The 15,181-nt window shown below is 36.7% G+C and overlaps 1 protein-coding gene across 1 annotated transcript in view; it reads right to left on the reverse strand.

Moving 5' to 3' along the window:
- The window catches only part of SUGCT (succinyl-CoA:glutarate-CoA transferase), a 375,641-nt gene that overhangs the window by 233,257 nt on the left and 127,203 nt on the right, over positions 1-15,181 (reverse strand). Inside the window, exons 11-12 of the mRNA XM_086614740.1 lie at positions 13,584-13,681; positions 1,178-1,280 (exon numbers count right to left, since the gene is read on the reverse strand). Coding sequence (XP_086470866.1) covers positions 1,178-1,280; positions 13,584-13,681 — 201 coding nt within the window. The remainder of the gene's footprint in view (positions 1-1,177; positions 1,281-13,583; positions 13,682-15,181) is intronic.

Raw genomic sequence — 15,181 nt, forward strand, 5'->3', positions numbered from 1 at the left:
TAAAATAAAGACTCTTGCTGTATGTTCTTCAAAGCCCAACCTTAATTCCTGTGAAAGTTATGAAGTGAAAAATTTGGCCCATGCATACTTTACAGCACGGTACATCATTTTAAGGAGAAAGAGCGTATTTACTTAAGGGAAAAAAACTTCTCTCCTTGCAGTAGCTTAACAAATATGGTCTTATACCTCTAAAAAGAATAATAAACATATTTATAACAAACATTTATTACAAATATACTCCCTCATTATAAAGATCGTCTTGTTTGTTTTTCTTTCCCAAAGACTGCAATTGTATTCACAGTCCTGACAAACTTCTTGATGATAGACATGGACACATACAAAATTGGCTGCTTTTTCTTCCTCCAATGGTCAATCGTTTTTTCTAGTTACTCTCATTATTAGAAATTAAAGGAGATTCATCACACAACAGAATAGCTGTAAAATACTCTGTTACACTACTCAAGACAGCATAATTCAGTTTGTTGGGCCCTTGAACTCATCATAAGTCAGAGGGTGAAAAGAAGGGGAGGGATCACAAAATACACAGATAATAGAATTCTATATTGTTTATAATTAAGTATAGATGAAATTCAGTGAAAGACTTAAAGTTTAAAATAAAAGAATAAATAAAAAGCTGAAGCATCCTCAGCCAGGTAAACCATCAGGTCAAGGAAAGATTAAAATCTTTCTGCATATGACTTTTGTGCTTCATTTTCTGTTACCAGCCAAAAAGTTTCCCATCTATTTCAAACGGTATTGATTCTGGTTATTCATACTCCATACAGAAAATCAGTTGCTTGTGGGCAGCAAGAAGGGTGCTTTTCTGCATAATTATCTGACAAAACGCAATGACAAAACATATTACAGTTTCTTTCCCTGTTTTACCAGCCATTTTTGAAAGACAGACTGTACAAGATGTGGAATACCTATGGTTTAATGCATTATGGCAAAAACTGTGTTCCCAAGCATATAATTCATTGAAGGATCTGTATTTATTTCTCATCATGTCATATCATTGGCTTAAACTCAATCCATCATATAACTCAATCCACCATATAACTTCCAAATCCCATTTGAGAAGCTGAAATCAAGCCTGAGTGAACAGGAAAAGTGATCATTACTCAGCATTTGTAAAACACATGTAACAATGTATAGCAAAGACTTGGTGAGAACCAACCTGAGGATCCGAGAATACCTGCTGCATATTGTGGATTGGGCCATATGGAACTCCACTACCTTCAAAGAGCTGCAGCCATTCGATGGTTGCTTTTTCGGCAAACCTAAGAGCAAATAAGAAGCATGTGGTTTCAACTCCGTGCTTTCAGGTTCCGAAAAATGTATAGCATGTCTCCTCCCTCACTGCTTCCATACTCTTCCCCACTGATTTCTTCCCGTGAACAACATCACAAAAATGTACTACATGTGTTCTTCAGAAATGCAAAACCCAAAGACATAGGGGAAAAAACATAGCTGGACTCACTTCTATTTCTATCTGATCTGAAGAAATCCAGCAATGATGTAAAGCTAAATTTATCAGCAGTTTCAAATAAGGATCAATGGGTTTCCTCCAGTCCTTAATTACAGTAATGTGCTTCACATTTGTTTTCATTTACATGTGTATTGAACAACAAAGAATATAACATGAGTATGAGTCAAACACAGGACACTGCTCACCAAAAGCTGATGTAAAGCACCACAGCATTTTTCCTCCGTTACATCCAAAACATATGTCAGGATTAACAGCCACATTTTTGGGTCAGATAACAACATTGATTACATATTTATTTGTTGCACGATTATATAACTTATCCTAAGGACATCCGGTTCAGCATGTAGATACAGTGCCTACACTGGTGAACACAGAGCTCCATGTCCCCCGTATCACACTCAAAAAGCCCAGTTTATTTCTTCTTAAGTGGTCAATTCCATAACTGGTAGCACCAATCTATCTCCTCGTTTTTGCAAGATACTTTTTCTTTCCTCGTCTGCCTGGTAGAGTTATATACATGAAGAAAACACACCCTTGAAGCAATACCAGTCACTAGTATTTTCTGCAGCTGTCTGAGATTCTGAATCAAAGGTGAACTTATTTGTAGACTGTATCTCAAATTTAATGAGGGTAAGTAACACAGAGGTCCACCAGATTACTAGAAAGGAAAGATCCACTTTATGATACATAAAACACTGCAAAGAAATTAGGTGTGATTGACGAAAATCAAATTAATAGAAACCTTGACAAAGGACACTCAATTACTGGTATTTTGTAGCTCTCCAGTTCTGAGCTCCTTAAGTATTATCCAGAACAGTGTCAGTAACATTCAGCTTTCCTTCTACCATGTAATTATGCAGAAAAAAAAAAATTCCAAGTTTCTGACAAAGTTAACAGATACAAAGTCAGAAAAAAAACCTCAATTAGTACAAATTCAAACTTTGTAAACTTCTTTTTATACATATGCAGAGATTGATTGCAAAGTATTTCATGCTACTTTTAGACTAAAGAAAAAAAAACTAGTGATAGTGAAAAGTTACAGTTACATTAAATATATGGCACAAGTATGGATCCAAGTTTTACAGTTAACGTCTTTCTCTCTGTGCAGGAACAACTTCCTCAAGCTTTGAGAAAATAAATCCTGATACTCAATGCATTTTGCACTCTAAATAAATAGGAAAACACAGAAGTTTTGCACTGCTCTTCCTCAGAAATAGAAGCTTTATCCTGCTGAACACATGAAGTTAACAAATAATACTAGTAGAAATGGAAGGAGCAATAATACAGACAAATCAGAATAAACGGCTTTAAAAGAGCAAAAAGTGTTGTAAAAGGAAGCATCGCTTCCAAGGAAAAACAGATAAGAATATTGCAATATTCAGTTATACACTTCATTCAATATTAAAGTTATTTAATAGTAAAGACACGGTCAGCCATAAAGATAATGCCACTCTGGGACGCATCTAGGGTCCATCTAATTAAGTACTCTAATGCTGATCACACCTAGAACCAGGTACATTACAGGAAACTGGGAAAAGAGGTAACTATAGAGAGGTAGATAACCTTCCTTCTTCAGTGATCGTAGCTATTAGGAAAGTATGATTTTAATCTAAAATACTTCGCATTTCCCTTCAGTACCCTCTGTTTGGCAACAATTCTCATAATCTCTATATTCTTGTTATTCAAAGCCTTCTACTTCTAAAGTTTGGAGCTCAAACTACCACACAGTGTAAATATCAGTCACACGAAAGACTGTTTGCCACCAGTTATTGGTGCTATTTATATAAAACTGTGCTGATTCTCTGCTAGCAACTGAGCCACGTCATAATTCATGGCCCACTGGCTCTCTTTTTATAAATAAAAAGCTTTTTTCAGCTACTTTTTCTGAAACCTCAACCTCCACTACTATCTCATTCCTAACAAAAGACAGCACATCTACAAGAGGACTCTTGGACTCAGCATCATAACTTAGGTGCTGAAGACTATCACTAAAAAATTACTGTAAATCTTAATAATATCATCATCCCCTTGATCTGTTAGTAATGAATAAGCCCTGCTATGTCATGTTCCTTGGACTCCTTTTTAAGAAAGAGTTTTGAATTATTCTCCTGAGTTTAAAAAGCAAACAGCTTTTGGATTTAAAGGACTGTCTGAAAACGAAGTGTTTTCAACAGGAGCGTCAATTATCTACATCTCCATAATCAGTATGCTATTTCCTGATGTCATGGTAAATCTGAATAATTTTCAAGACATACATTGCTCTTCAGTAACATTATTATAAATGACTCAACATACAGTGAAGTGAGTGCATGTTTGGCAAAATTCCTATGGAGTGTATGAATTTCTGAAATTCTAGCTTCTGCTCAGATTTTTCCTTCCTGTGTAACAGGCAAAAACAATTACCACAATTTTGTAGAAAACAAATGATGTGCTGTTTTCAAAAAATGTTTAATTCTTGTTTTGAATGGACCTAACAATTGTCTCAGCCTTATTTATTTATTGGTGGTTGAAGAGAATTTCTAAAACTTTAAACTCAATCAAAGATGTAAAATCTCACATTCTATCACCCCCAAAGGAGACAGACAGCATTGTCTCTTGAAATTGAAACTCTTGACCTAAATCTGATGTAGAACAGCTTCCTTTATTTGTGGTAAAAAAAGGCTTTTGAGAGCATATTGTTAAGCAAACTGTTTAAAAACAAAACAGAACATCACCACTGCCAATAAAGGTCTATTATTCTGATTTTGAGAGCAACAGCATGCAATATTTGTTCATTCAGTTGTGTTTTATATATTGAAATATCTGTTGCCCAGTATTAAGGGAGAAATACTGTTTCGAAACTTGATAAAAGGGCATGGACAAAAAATGCCCACATTTACGTCTCTGGTGTCAGCTGCACAAGCTTTGTACTTTTTTTTTTTTGCTAACCTGTATGCACCATTCCCTCCATCTAAATAAAATTTTTAATAGCACTTCCACAAATAAATACTATAAGCTTTCCTTATAGCAAAGGACTGATATTTAGGTTGCTAGGTATCAATTGATATGCTCAGCACTTCAAAACATCAAGTAAAGACCTTCAACAAAAAATTTCTGAGAGAAGTAAAACGACTGCAATTCTCTCCTGAAAATGAAAAGCTCTATCAGCAGGAATTTACAAGGCCTGGCCAATCCTTTTGCCCTTAACACTTTTTTTAAAAACATTTTTCTATGCTTTGATATTGCCTTTTATAAATTACTTACTTAGTATATAATTTCCTTTTCTTGACTGAAAAATTTACAATGACATCTGTTGTCTTTCAGCAGGAAAAAAGTATTTTTTATATACATATATAAACAAAATCACTGACGGAAACACATACAAGGCTAAGCAACGGTCTATCTTCCAAACTTAAGCTAGTAAAAAAAACATCCAAGGCTGTACAGCATCTGAACTCTGAAGCACAACACTCGCCAATCAATCTTTGGATGTGTCCGTGGAGCCTCAAAGATACTCAGTGACTGCAGGAGTGCTCAGCCATGTGATTCACACCACAGCTGTATATACTTCCATATGAGTCTCTTTTCCCTCTAAAATGCTCCATCTGCTATAGAGATAATCACAGAAACGCCATTTAAATTATCTATGATTTATCTGAAGAATCATTTTAGATCTGCAGCTTAGCTTTCTACCATTACCAGTGTTTTAGAAGTTCAAAAGACTTTACTTTTTACTGTACTAGTCTGTGACGTGAAGCTTGAATGCAGGCTCTTTCTGAAAATACCTTTGAAAAAAGGGTACGTACCCCAATGGAGAACCAACCCATTTCTACAACCTTTACTGCAAAGCCTGTACTAAGACTTAATTCACTAAGAGGTAGTAGTCTCCACAATGTCTTATTTGCATTTTAAGCAGTGCTTTAAGACTCTTCTGCACTGAATTACACAGCCCTCATGAAGCTGATGAAGTTGCAATATTGAAATGAGGTATCGGATTCTGAAACATTTAACACTAAAGATATTTCATGCTTAAAAATATTATAAAAATAGGAAGTGTAGCATGAGCTGAACTGAAATGTTACTTCATGGAAGAAATCCAACTAAATATATTTTTCCTCAATTTGTAAATCTAGCAGGCACCATTAAATGAAAAACGCTAAATTTGAACCATACACTCTGTAAATTAATCAAAGAACATTACAGCACAATATAGAAAGTAGCCTCCAAAAGTCCAAAAATTAAATATCAAATAAAAAGGGGTTACACCTTATTTCCTTAAACAAACCACAAGTGTAGTTTTGCTTCTCAAAAAGCAAGACCTAAGTCCCCTTCTGCTTTCTAACAAATTATAATTTAAAAAAAAGGGAGAATGGATCATTAATGGCAAAAAAGAGAGCCTGCTTTACTTGCACAAGTTGGATGAAATGGATTTAATCAGTCCGAAACACATCCAAGCTCTATTAAAATGTACTAAGTTTCCTATCCTGTTAATTATTAATGTAAACATTTATTTTTTAGCAAATATTCTGTATTTCAATGAAATGAAGACTTCTAAAGAACGAATGAATCCACTCTGTGAGCATTCTTCGCATATATCACATTTTCCATGTTTCCTGGGAGATCTTCAATCATTGCTACATACAAAGTAAGTTCAGAAGAACTACTGAAGCAAAATACTGCTCTCTTCTATAGGAACCTTATAGCAAATAATTAGAGAAGTAATTTGGACAACTACCAAATGCAAATGCAACAGCAACATCTAGGATTAGTGATACTTTTTTCACATGCAGTCAACCACAAAAACCTTCTCTGTTCTTGCTAAAGTCCACAATAGCATTCTTGTGTTTTCTAGCACAACTCGAGTTTGCATTATGGTTTCTGCATAGGTTTGATCTATCATCAATCTATTTACTTTCAAATATTTACAATATTTTCTCTCGTCACTACTAATTATCTCTTTAACAGTAGCTAACTCAGTAAAAGTGTCTGTACAGTTTCTTCCAGTAGCATCTATAGGAGACACTATATAAAACAAAAGTAACAGAAAAAACATTCAGAAAATTCAAATAATGGATCATTATCCCTTAGTCTACAGTAAATGTACAATTAAAGTTTTTAGAATGAATACTACCATATTTATTCCATAATTTGTAAGCATCTCTGTGTTAGTGTCTAAGTAGCCTCTTCTTGGTTACTGATTAATCACTCAGCAAACCACAACAGACCCTTAACATCTCTGAGATCAACGTGATTGTACTGACGTGCTTTGTTGATGGATATGTTAAGTACTTGAAAAGATATCATATATAGCAGATTGCAAGTGGTAGCTACATAAAGTACAACCCAAATATTTGTAGGTACCACAAATACATCTTGAAACTTGTTTTCAATCTCTGCATACTTTAAATATTGTTATCAGTTTAATAGTACCATTCATAAGCCTGTATGTGCAGAATTCATGCTAAAGATGAATGGACATTCATGTTCCTTCATAAACATGCTGCTTTAAAACCGTGCATGATTTTTAAAGAGTAGCATACCAGAGGGAGGGAAACACATCCATATTGCAAAATGTGTTTCTTAGGGCTCCTGAGTAGTAAAATCCAGCATGCACTACTTCTTTTTGGATTCAGATAATATTATGTACATTAGAAACGTACTTCTTTTCCCAAGCCTTCCTCTCTTTTTCTCAAGTAAGCAGAAAGACTGTAACTTCCATAGTTACAACAAAGAAAGTGCAAATTAACTGAAAATCACCTAGGTAAATATACATCAGTAAAAACACATTGAAAAAAAAAGTAAAAATATATTAGTTTTGTTGCTGTTCTTCTTTTAACTACTCAAGCAGAGTAAAGAGCTAACAAGAGTCAGATCAAAAAGCTCATTCAAAAATCAATGAGAAGATCTTGATTTCAGCAGGCTTGTAGCTAGTAATGTATATCATCAGAAAAAAAGATAGCAAGTTCATTTTCAGGAAGGATCTTGAACTCCACACGTGTATGAAAATGCTTAAAGACTTACTACATGGTGAGAAAAGAACACAGAAAAGACACATTAGCTTACCCAGTCCAAAAATCAGATGTTCATGACATTTTGGGTCTCCCTCAGTTGCACAAGTACAAGCCAACATAGAACTAATAATTTAAAACAAAGCATTTTAAAGCAAACTGTGGCAGCCCAGTAGCTGATGCCCACACAGCTCAACCATCTATGCACTGATGGTGAGGCAGCTGACGGGGGGGGGGGGAGTACACTCCACCAGCTGTGCCACATTTAAGTCAATTATCTTTCAAACTTCAGACACCTGTCTTGCTGAAGCAGTCAACCACCAGATGCTCATTCCTGTAATGTTATCTACAGTCACTTCAGTCTGCAAGGCTCCTGGTTTAGAAAAATGTCTTGGGGGAAGAAGAAAGAAGAAAGGGACGTACAGAGTGATGGTATTTGTCTTCCCAAGTAACCATTACAAATGATGGAGCCCTGCTTTCCTGGAGATGGCTGAACACCTGCCTGCCGATGGGAAGCAGTGAATGAATTCCTTGTTTTGCTTTGCTTGTCTGCGTGGCTTTTGCTTTACCTGTTAAACTGTCTCTGTATCAACCCACGAGCTTTCTCACTCTTACCCTTCCAATTCTCTCCCCCATCTCACCGGGGGTGGAGTGAGCAAGCAGCTTCGTGGTGCTTAGTTGCCAGCTGGGGTTAAACCATGACAAAAAAGAAGCAGTGTGGATGGGAAGGAGATTTACAGAGACTGGGTGTGTCCCAATAACTGTGAATTTAACAGTGCTCTTCACCAGGCAAATTAAACAAATTACAATATGCTTTCCCCTTTAGGTGCCCTCCTTTTCTGTTACTAGGTGGAAACAATTTAGCAAAGTTCTCATTAACTAAGGATCAGGTTCCTCTGTGCCTCCTTCCTGTTCATTCCTTTTCCCCTCACTACATACACAACATGCAGCTGTGGTGAACAGTCAAGAATAAGGGGCTTTAAAATACAAGTGCTAAGAATAGAAGTTCCACTCTGAATTGTTTCCAGCCCTAACACTTCTGATTTTAAGCCCACAATAATTTAGCTATAGCTGCAGGAGCACTAATCATGACGAACTTATGTGTTCTTCATTATGTGAGCTGCTTCCCTTTAAGGGCTGATGGCAAGTCTGCTATTCTCCTTCCTCCTGCACTCATACAACCTCACACACACTGTTCCATTTACAGGTTATTTTCCCAAAGTACCTTGGATTACACATTTAGCTGCACCATCTTAAAATATGTCTACATTACTGAGGTGCAAGGCAAGATTAACATTTAGCTTCTGGAGTAATTTGAAGGAGGAGGTCAACAGATTAAGCCCCCTTCCCCAACACAGCTTCTCTTAAAACTGGCATTGTACAGGCTTTTGCACAGATGCATCTCAAATCACGTGCACATATTATATATGTATGTCTTGACATATGTATGCACTTACACACATATGTATGTGTGTATATACATACACGCACAAAAAATAATCCACATTCAGCCTGATACTGTTCTGTTCCAGAGGAAGCAAAGGTAAAAGTGGAAGAGAGGTGGGGCAGAACGGAGCAACAATTAAAATTTGGTTCTCGTGAATAGATGTACATCTAACTCACAAACCAGAGGTTTCCACTGGAAACATAAAAAACAGAGCGCTCTGTAGTCTGTCAGTTCTCACATGAGCTGGGAGTCTCAGGGGCCTCTGTAGTAGCCATTGAACCTGACCTCCACCCAGGTAGGGTCATTTTAAATTTGTCTCTTGGCACACACCCAAGAAAGGAAGGCATTCAGAGGCAATTTGCTTTAGTCAGAGTTCTGCTTTGTTGTCATTTGGGGAAAACATCTCCTAAATAAAGAGGAAGATACAGAAGGCACCAGAACTTCCTTTTTTTGTAAAGCAAACATAGGAGATGTGTACATGTCAGCAGTGGGAGAAGAAAGAGGAAGCTGAGGGAGCAGTAGGAAGTGGAGGAAGATGATGAGGACAAGAAAAAAAAAAAAGCATAGCAGGAGGAGGACCAGAGATGGGAAAGGGATAACGCCATCAGTAGCAAAACAAGTACAAGATAACCCATAGGCCTATATTCTTCTTTCCTGTGAATATCCTATGACCCAGCAGTCCTTGCAGCATAGTACTCACTTCAATATAGAAGATGGAATTGAAAAATTCTCCCTGTCTCAAGACGTCTGGGACTGGTTTCTGTAATTCCCTCCACTTGCCCTAATATGAGAGCTGGGTCTCCCAGAAACAGCATACCACTCCAGAGTGGTCTACCTTCCAGTCCCTTTTATTGAGATCTGACAGTCTCTGTGGATATGTGTATTTATCCTTCCCAACCTGCTCTCCTGCTCTCTCTTTCATGTGCATTCTACAGAGCGAGTTGAGATGTTGTAAGCAGACAGCAAGCTGGGTTGAATTGCTAAGGACAGGTGTACTTTGCTCTTCGTTTCTGTCAGGGAAAAGAGAGGATGAGAAAATTCTTTCTGAAATGAATAGAGCAATTCACACCTCTCAGAGCTGTTGTTTCAAGCTACGTTTAAGTCTCACGCCATATTCATCTCCATCTTGCATTCTCACTCAGCTTTGGACATCTGACTGTGATGAATAGGTCATTTCACACCTTTCTGAAAAGTCTTCTGTTTAAAGGTCAGTTTCTTCTAAGTGCTATATAATCCCCATGCTTATCTAACTGCCTTGAAATCTGGCATGGTTACTGCAGGTGGTGAGTAGAATTATTGATCTAAATTCAAGGTCATTTGAGTCAAGAATTCCCAAGAGACAGTGTTTTTAAAAAAGCAGCACTCCTTAACATTGACCAATTCTACCAATGTTTCCTTTGTCTACACACCTAGAATAAAACTGTGGCCGGAGTCTCAATTGCTTAACATTTACCCCAGCAAATGAAAGGCATCAACTGTCTCCTTGGTATTCTGAGTTGAGATGTTTTTAAAATTTTCAGCTCCACACATGCAGCGAAGTAGATTCTCAAGACTTCAGGGAGTTCCTGACCCTTTGAGTAGGTCTGAACATCTCCTTCTATTCCTAAATAAAACCTGGGCAATCCTTTTCCTTAAGAGGAGGAGGCCAAGAATCCTTCTTCCTGCACTTAATAAGTGCTCAGAAGTTAGACATGAATTGCAGTTAGTCCATTTTGAACATTAAGAAAAACAGGAAAGGAAAAGGTAAGTCATACCTCTGGAAATAGTTCAAAAGAGATAGGAGGAAGGGGAGAGCTTAGATACGTCAATGGAAGCCCACTCTAGGCTCTGGGGGAACCTCAGCTCAATAAGATTACAACAGCATCAACAGCTTGGAAAAAAAAGCATGCGTATATGTACCGTGCAACAGCAGTGATACATGCAAGCAACTGCAGACTACCAAGTACCTGCCATACAAATGGCACTTAAAATACTAAGGACTTAGTGGAACAGGGAGGATGTGTACACTGAAAACTGCAGCAAAAGAGATTGGGGGAAAAGGAAGGAAACACAACTACATGCTTCATCTCACGTGCTTCTAGTCACCATAATTACTGTCGAGGTGCTGCGACACAGACAATATCTGTGAATCTTTTCACCAGCCTTATCAGCAGCAACACTCTCAAAGAATTCCATTGCAGGACTGTAATTCCCATTTATTTTTCCAACCATGCACAAAAGAGAAGGAACATTTAGGAATCACCAGATTCCTATACATAGATGCAAATTTTTACCTGCTTTCTACTGCTTAGCCTGGCACATCAAACAAATTTGCTGGCTTTTTCCATTGCAACATCACTGGAAAAAATAGAAAAAAGCTGCTTTGCCTCAAGTTGCATGCAACCTGCCTGGCACAGCACCAAAATGAGACATGGATGAATGGCCTGACTAAATCCTGAAAGGACTTTCATGTTTCTTTTTGCCTTCCATCACATAAAGGAGGGGCTCATCTCAACAAAAGTGACTGTAGTAGAACCCATGCCAACAAAATCACAACTCTTCAAAGCTGTTCCAGCTCACATCTCCACAAATTCATCGTGAGATGGATAGCAGTGTACACATAGTGAAGGAATGGGAGGGTCTGCAGGTGTTTCTTTCCAACTAATGCACCTTAAGTTTGTATTTTCCATGTGCTGGAAGCTGCAATCAGTGATTTAATTACGGTATTTTTCAGTGAAATTCTGCCATTACTATTTTGTCATTTCCCTTCATTTCTCAAGGGTTGACATTTTTCAGCACTGAGAAACTATTCATTTAATTCTCTAAGTAACTTCAAAAATGAACCACATACAATTTTACAAACAACTGAGCATTACTGAATAAAAGCAAAGTTACCATGGAATGTGTATGGAAACATATTTGACCTTCATTAGAATGCCAAAGGTGTTTGTTATAGTCAGTGTTTTAAAACTGAATGTCAGATAAATTCACAATAATATGACATAACAGAATACTGTTGGAAATGTCTACTCCAAAAGTATGTATACAGTCACAAACTTGCATATAAATTAAACAGCAATTCAGCCTAAATGATGCTAATAAAACAGAACATAAACTCTAACAAAAAAGACATAAAGCAGTAATTGAAAGAGCGATGAGGTAATCTGATGAACTAATAGCTATGGATATAAAAACAAATTAGAATTCTGGCCATTCATTCAAAGAACAACTGTTCCTTGAACTTTATCTTCTTATTTAGATATTGCCCCTAAAAAAAAACCTAACCTGCATTCAAAATTGAACACAAGCAACACGCTATTAATTAATTGATCTGTGGATGGCAAAAGAACACTCTCAAAAGGTACCAGAGTACATTAGATAAATGCCATATTAAATGAAATAAACTCCAAGTAATAGGTCAACATGAATCAACTGTGAAACAAAGATTGAGTGTCAAGAATGTAAGAGCTCAAAAGTAGGTCAAAAGATAACTATTTCCTTCCAAGGGCTTAAAACTCATAAGAAGACTGGGTTCGGCTTTGCTATCACAATACCTTTGTTATAGGAAGGCAAGCAACAGATGAGTTCCTGTCACCTGTTCATCATGAACAGTTGTACCATAATTATTTGAAAATGCAAAGTCACCTGGTACTTCAGTACCTCATCAGGGGCAGGACACCTGAAAATGGCCAGGTAAGACAGAGACAAATTTGCAAAAGCAACAGGAAGGGGCAAAATGATTCTCCCTACAGTTTTTAATGCAAGGTAATTATGGTTCTCAATATAAAAAAAAAAAAAAAAAAAAAAATCTCTCAAAAAAATGCCTGAACTATAACTGTTACACATTTGTTGACAGAGACTCATACAGGCCAACTGTCAAAAAGACAGTGTGACATTTCTTGAATTACTGACAACAGTAGATACACTGCCTCTTCTGCTCATCCCCCGAAGTATTAAGTGCTGCTGAAGCCACCTTTGGGTAGCTTTACACAGATGAGGGCTTTCTTATGTTATGTAAATTTATCATCCTCTCCATTAAGCAGAAGAGCACTCCACAGAAATAAGACCTTCTCAAACCGAATGAGGAAGATAACTAAGATATTTTAATTTCACAAATAAAGGGCTCCTGAGCTTTCTCTTAAACAATTTTTAATTGAAGTATTTAATAGGATGATCCATACATAGAATACTCAGTATATATCCTTTTGATTTCAAAAGGATTGACCCAGGGAGAATTTGGGGCACAGAGTACCACAATACAGAACCAGCAGCGAGGGAGTAGCATGAAGTGGAATTCCCTTGGATACAGCAACTCTCAGCGAAAACTTTAAAATCCAAGTCTCAGCACAAGCAAACAGTGTTCCAAGCATTTTATTTCTAGCAGTTACATTCATCTAGGAAATCAGGAAGTACTGGATGTTTCACTGAAATTCAAGTTCATAGTTAAAAATAAGTTAAACTGGTTTCTGAAAACTTAAATCTTTGGTCTAGCTTCTTCCTAGACTGTGTGCAAAAGGCAGTATTTTTAACATCAGTAAGTGTTCGCCACAGTTTTTTTTTTTAAAAAAAAAAAAAAGTATCTCAATAGATTAAAGTAAAATTTCATATGATGAGAGCTTCTTATACGTGACTATTTGCATTAACAGATTAAATATCATTTCTTTCCTTAAAATTAACTTACCGGGCTGACAATATGTTAATAAGTTCTTTTCTGTTCTGGACTCTGAGAGTATTAGTTTTGTATCTGGAATCCTTACTCACTTCAGGCAAATTCAGGATCTAAATGAAAATAAAGGGGAATAAGAAATGTGCTTGGCAGGAGATACATAGCTAAGGAAATTTATTACCAATTTAAGGTAACTTCCCAAAAATCCCTACTTCTCATTAATCATTTAATATATATTAGGAAACTAAGAAAAGATAATGCCTCCCAGTTAATGTTACATAACAAGTACAGAAAAAGACAGAAATTAAACAGAACATCCAAATTTTAGTTGATAACTTTCACCATTAGCTAGGAGAAATTGTTATTGTAGAAGTTTGTAAGTTATTACAGTGAGGCTGGAGAGATCCGTGGGATTATCCTGCACTAAGTTGTATGTCACAGAATAAGAAATATGACTGTACTTCATATGCTATACTGAGAAAAGCTATGTCTAAGAATATTTCTTTCCACTTCAGTAATTTCTGTCAAAAAGGAAAAAAAAAAATGAAAAGGCATTTTTCTATTGAAATGTCAAAGTTTTTCTTTATGATTTCTTCCAAAAGAATTAATAAAGAAAATTGGTGGTATAACCTCCAAGAAAGGAGAAATATATCTTCTGTATGCAACTCCCACTTGGCACATTAGAAATTTAACCATCATGCAAAGCCAATGTGAATTATACTATAAAGGGAATGAAATGTGAACAACAACTCTTAGAATTCGTAGAGGCATTTATGAAACAGTAGCTGTGTGGACAATCAATACTTTCTAAATACCTTATCTATTCATGCCACAATGTATTTATATAGAACATACAGAATGGGTTGTGCTTTCCAAATTTAATAAAAAATATCCCAATAACATCAGCTACAGAGGAAGGCAGAATAGAAGCTTACAAAGAAACTGTTGAATATTCTTTATGTATTTTTACTCACTAACACACACTCAAGATCAATTTTGCTTATGATGAGTCTTGTAACCATTCTAAACATGCTACATTTTTTACAGGGCCATTTCCAAGAAGGCTTACAAAAAAGCAGGACTGGCTCAAAGCTGAAGTCCCTATAGCCCATCATCCTATCACTGCCTGTGACTGAGTGCTGATGCTTAGGAAGAGCTTAAGAACAGGGTCAGTACACGACATTTCCTTAACATTCATCCAAACTCCACCAATATTTCTGAGTCGGTGCTGTCTTCTTTGTATTTAGCGATCCTCAATGGATTTTTGGTTTATTAACATGTTCAGTCACTCCTCGAATCCATATGCTTATGTATTACCACACGTAAGTGATACATAGATCAGTGTCAATCTCTGACACTTGCCTCAAACCTAAAATTCTGGTAATTCATAGAATCATAGAAAGGTTTGGGTTGGAAGGGACCTTAACGATCACCTAGTTCCAACACCCCTGCCATGGGCAGGGACACCTTCCACTAGATCAGGTTGCTCAAAGCCTCATCCAACCTGGCCTTGAACACTTCCAGGGATGAGGCATTCACAATTTCTCTGGGTAACCTGTTCCGGTGCTTCACTCTAAAGAGTGAAGAATTTCCTCCTCAGATCTAATCTAAAT

Source organism: Tauraco erythrolophus, chromosome 7 (assembly GCF_009769465.1).
Source record: "Tauraco erythrolophus isolate bTauEry1 chromosome 7, bTauEry1.pri, whole genome shotgun sequence".
Taxonomy (NCBI): domain Eukaryota; kingdom Metazoa; phylum Chordata; class Aves; order Musophagiformes; family Musophagidae; genus Tauraco; species Tauraco erythrolophus.